The following is a 3313-nucleotide window of genomic DNA, read 5'->3' as shown; positions in this document are numbered from 1 at the left end:
TTTCGAGCTTCAATGGTATCTTTTATTTTTTTCACACTTCACATTCTTTTTCTATTCTTTCTTCCTCGTGGATTTTGGATATAGGTGCTACACACCATATTTTTTGTTCCTTAACTTATTTCAAACCTTTTGTTTCAACAAGTAATTCGTTTGTTACTATACCTAATGGAAATTATTCCTATTAGTCAAATAGGTTTTGTGACATTATCTGATCATCTCACTATTGACCATGTTTTATTTGTTCCATAATTTCATTTTAATCATCTATCCATTAGTACACTTATACAATCCACCACTACTCCATTAATTTCCTTTTTGAATCTTGTGTGTTCTAGGACCACTCACAGGGCAAAATGATTGGGATGGATAGAAGTCACGATAACCTCTATCTTTTGGACTTGACCCATTTTCTTCCTATTTTTTCATGTTTTTGCTAATTGTAAATTGTTTATTTGTCTTCAAAAAAACTTTGGCATTATCATTTGGGACATCCTTCTTATGCTAAACTTCATAAATTGCAAAATGAATTATAAATTTCACATATTTCTAACCATCCATCTCATTATTCAATTTGTCATTCAATAAAAGAATGTCATTTACCTTTTATTTCTTCTAATTTTTTATATGATTTACTGTTTCAATTAATTCACTATGATATATGGGGACTATTACTCCCCCACTACTAAAGGTTATCAATATTTTCTCACTATAGTTGATGATTGCACATGTTTGAGTTGGGTCTATTGTTTGCATGTTAAATCTAATGTCATATCTATTTTTCTTAATTTTTACTTAGCAATTCAAACTCAATTTGGTACCCAAATTAATTAACATGTTCATTCTAACCATGTTCCTGAGTTGCCCTTTCCTAATTTTTTCCATGCTAAATGTGCCCTTCCCTTACACTTATGTATTGACACACCATAATAGAACTCTATAGTTGAACAAAAGCATCAAGTTATATTAATGTTGCAAGAGCACTTCATTTCCAACCTAATATTCCCCTAACTTATTGGGGTGATTGTGTCCTTACTTTGGTTTACCTCATCAATCACACTTTTTCCCTTGTAGCTAAGTTGGTGACCATTAAGGTTCTTCTTGCGTTGACAACAATTTATGGGTGGAGTCTTACTCAGGTCAATGTGAATAATGTTTTTCTTCGCAATCATCTCATAGACAAAGTTTATTTGTCTTTGCCTCCTACTTATCACTGTGAGGGGGAGTCCCTACCTATTTATAATGTTTACAAGCTTCATAAATCACTTTATAGTTTGAAGCAAGCCTCACGACAACAATTGTCTAAATTTTCTAGTGTGTTGATTGGTAGAGGATTTAAACAATCTACTGTAAACAACTCATTGTTCATCAAGTTCATTGGTAATTCATTCATTACTTAGTTTATATTAACGACATTGTTACAGCAAACAATGATCCAAAAGAAGTAGAGACTTTAAAGAAAAACAAAAAAGAATTAGGGCTTGAAGTAGTTAGATCCAATAAGTGACTTTCTCTTAGCCAACAAGGTTATGTTTTGCAACTTTTATTAAACATAGATTATCTCAAGTGTAAAACAAGAAAAACTACTTAATCACCCATCTTGATGCAATCAAATGATTGGAAAACTCTTGGATCACACTATAACAAGATCAGATCTAATCTATCTTACTTTGTGAATCACCTAGTTCAATTTCTTGCAAAGCCATAGACACCTCATTTTCAAGTAATTCACTATGTACTTCAATATGTCAAGAGTAAATGTAGGACAAGGCCTTTTCTTTTCATGCATGTACATCATTAGTTGATTTGAAAGGATTTATAGATTTTGATTAGGCTTCTTGTCCAAATAATAGAAAATCTATTAGTAGCTTCTATGTGTTTATTAGAGACTCCTAGGTGTCTTGGAAATCAAAGTGACAACACATAACGTCTAGGTTCTCCCCTGAAGCTGAGTATAGGTTTATGTCAAATGAGACATGTGGAATAAAGTGGTCGGTCTCTCTTTTCAGAGACTTGCACATTGATCATCCAAACCTATATCTTTGATCATGAGAATATTTTGGCTTGGCCCAAACAAGCACCACTTTTCTTGTGATTAATATACTGAGGTAAAATAATTAATGTGTACCCTTAATTGAGAGTTGGAATCGGATACCCAAAGGTAACGGACCTATCGGATTATGGATACATTATTAATTATTTTTTGATAGGTGAAAGGGAATCACCATAATAGTCAAAAGTTTAATTTTGTATGCTGTAATTTTCATCCAAAGATGTGTTATAGTAGTACTATTTATTATTTATTATTTATTATTTAATTCAAAGAATTAATGTGTGAGCATATATTTAATTGCAGTTTTAGTTCCTGTTTCGCTTCATTCGCACGCTTCATCTGTTCCAATCCTTAATGGAACAAATTTCTCATACTGGTCTGAGCAAGTCCAATTTCACCTAGGTGTACTGGATCTGATTTGGCACTTCGGACTGAGAAACCACCTGCTATTACTGAGGAAAGTAGCGCGGAAGAAAAAACTTTAAGTCATTCTTGGGAAAGATCGAACATATTGAGCATTATGTTTATGCGAATGAGTATAGCAAACAACATTAAGTCAACACTTCCTGAACGTGACACTGCTAAGGAATTTTTTAAGACCATGGAAGAACGTTTTCGTTCAGCTGACAAGTCTCTTGTTGGGACATTAATGGTTGAACTCACCACCATGAAGTTTGATGGTACTCATGGGATGCATGAGCACATCCTTGAGATGTCAAATCTAGCTGCTAAACTGAAGGCTCTTGGGATAAATGTGGATGAGTCTTTTCTTGTTCAATTTATTTTGAACTCCTTGCCTCTTCAATATGGGCCATTTCAAATTCATTACAACACTATTATGGACAAGTGGAATGTAAATGAATTGGCCAGTATGCTTGTTCAAGAAGAGACAAGACTTAAGCAACAAGGACATCATTCAATTCACCTTATAAGTAAAGGAGCCAGTAACAAGTGGAAGAAACCTAAGAAGGGCAAAAGGGCAGAACCACCTAAGATCAATGGGCCTCCTCAAGGAATAGAGGCTCATGAAAGAAGATAAAACAATATCAAGTGTCATTTCTGTAAGAAGTTTGGGCATGTTCAGAGAGATTGCCACAAATGTAGGGCATGGTTTGAGAAGAAAGGTGAGCCTTTAGCTCACGTATGTTTCGAATCAAATCTTACTGAAGTTCCTTCTAATACTTGGTGGATTGACTCAAGTTCCACTGTTCATGTTTCTAATTCGATGCAGGGCTTCCTTGCAATCCAGACTTTAAACCAAAA

The 3313-nt window shown here is 34.0% G+C and overlaps 1 protein-coding gene across 1 annotated transcript; it reads left to right on the top strand.

Annotated features, from left to right (window-relative positions):
• Positions 1–2651: 2651 nt before the first annotated feature.
• On the top strand, positions 2652–3089 carry LOC104877680 (uncharacterized). Its single transcript, XM_010646451.2, has one exon. It carries the CDS (start codon positions 2652–2654, stop codon positions 3087–3089), a length of 438 nt encoding a protein of 145 aa, XP_010644753.2.
• Positions 3090–3313: the final 224 nt, after the last annotated feature.

Source organism: Vitis vinifera, chromosome 19, assembly GCF_030704535.1.
Source record: "Vitis vinifera cultivar Pinot Noir 40024 chromosome 19, ASM3070453v1".
Classification (NCBI taxonomy): domain Eukaryota; kingdom Viridiplantae; phylum Streptophyta; class Magnoliopsida; order Vitales; family Vitaceae; genus Vitis; species Vitis vinifera.
The sequence above is the reverse complement of the archived record's forward strand: the minus strand, read 5'-3'. Positions and strand labels throughout refer to the sequence as shown.

Excerpts from the sequence above, each read along its gene's own strand:
- LOC104877680 (XM_010646451.2), top strand. The coding sequence starts at position 2,652 with ATGGAAGAACGTTTTCGTTCAGCTGACAAGTCTCTTGTTGGGACATTA.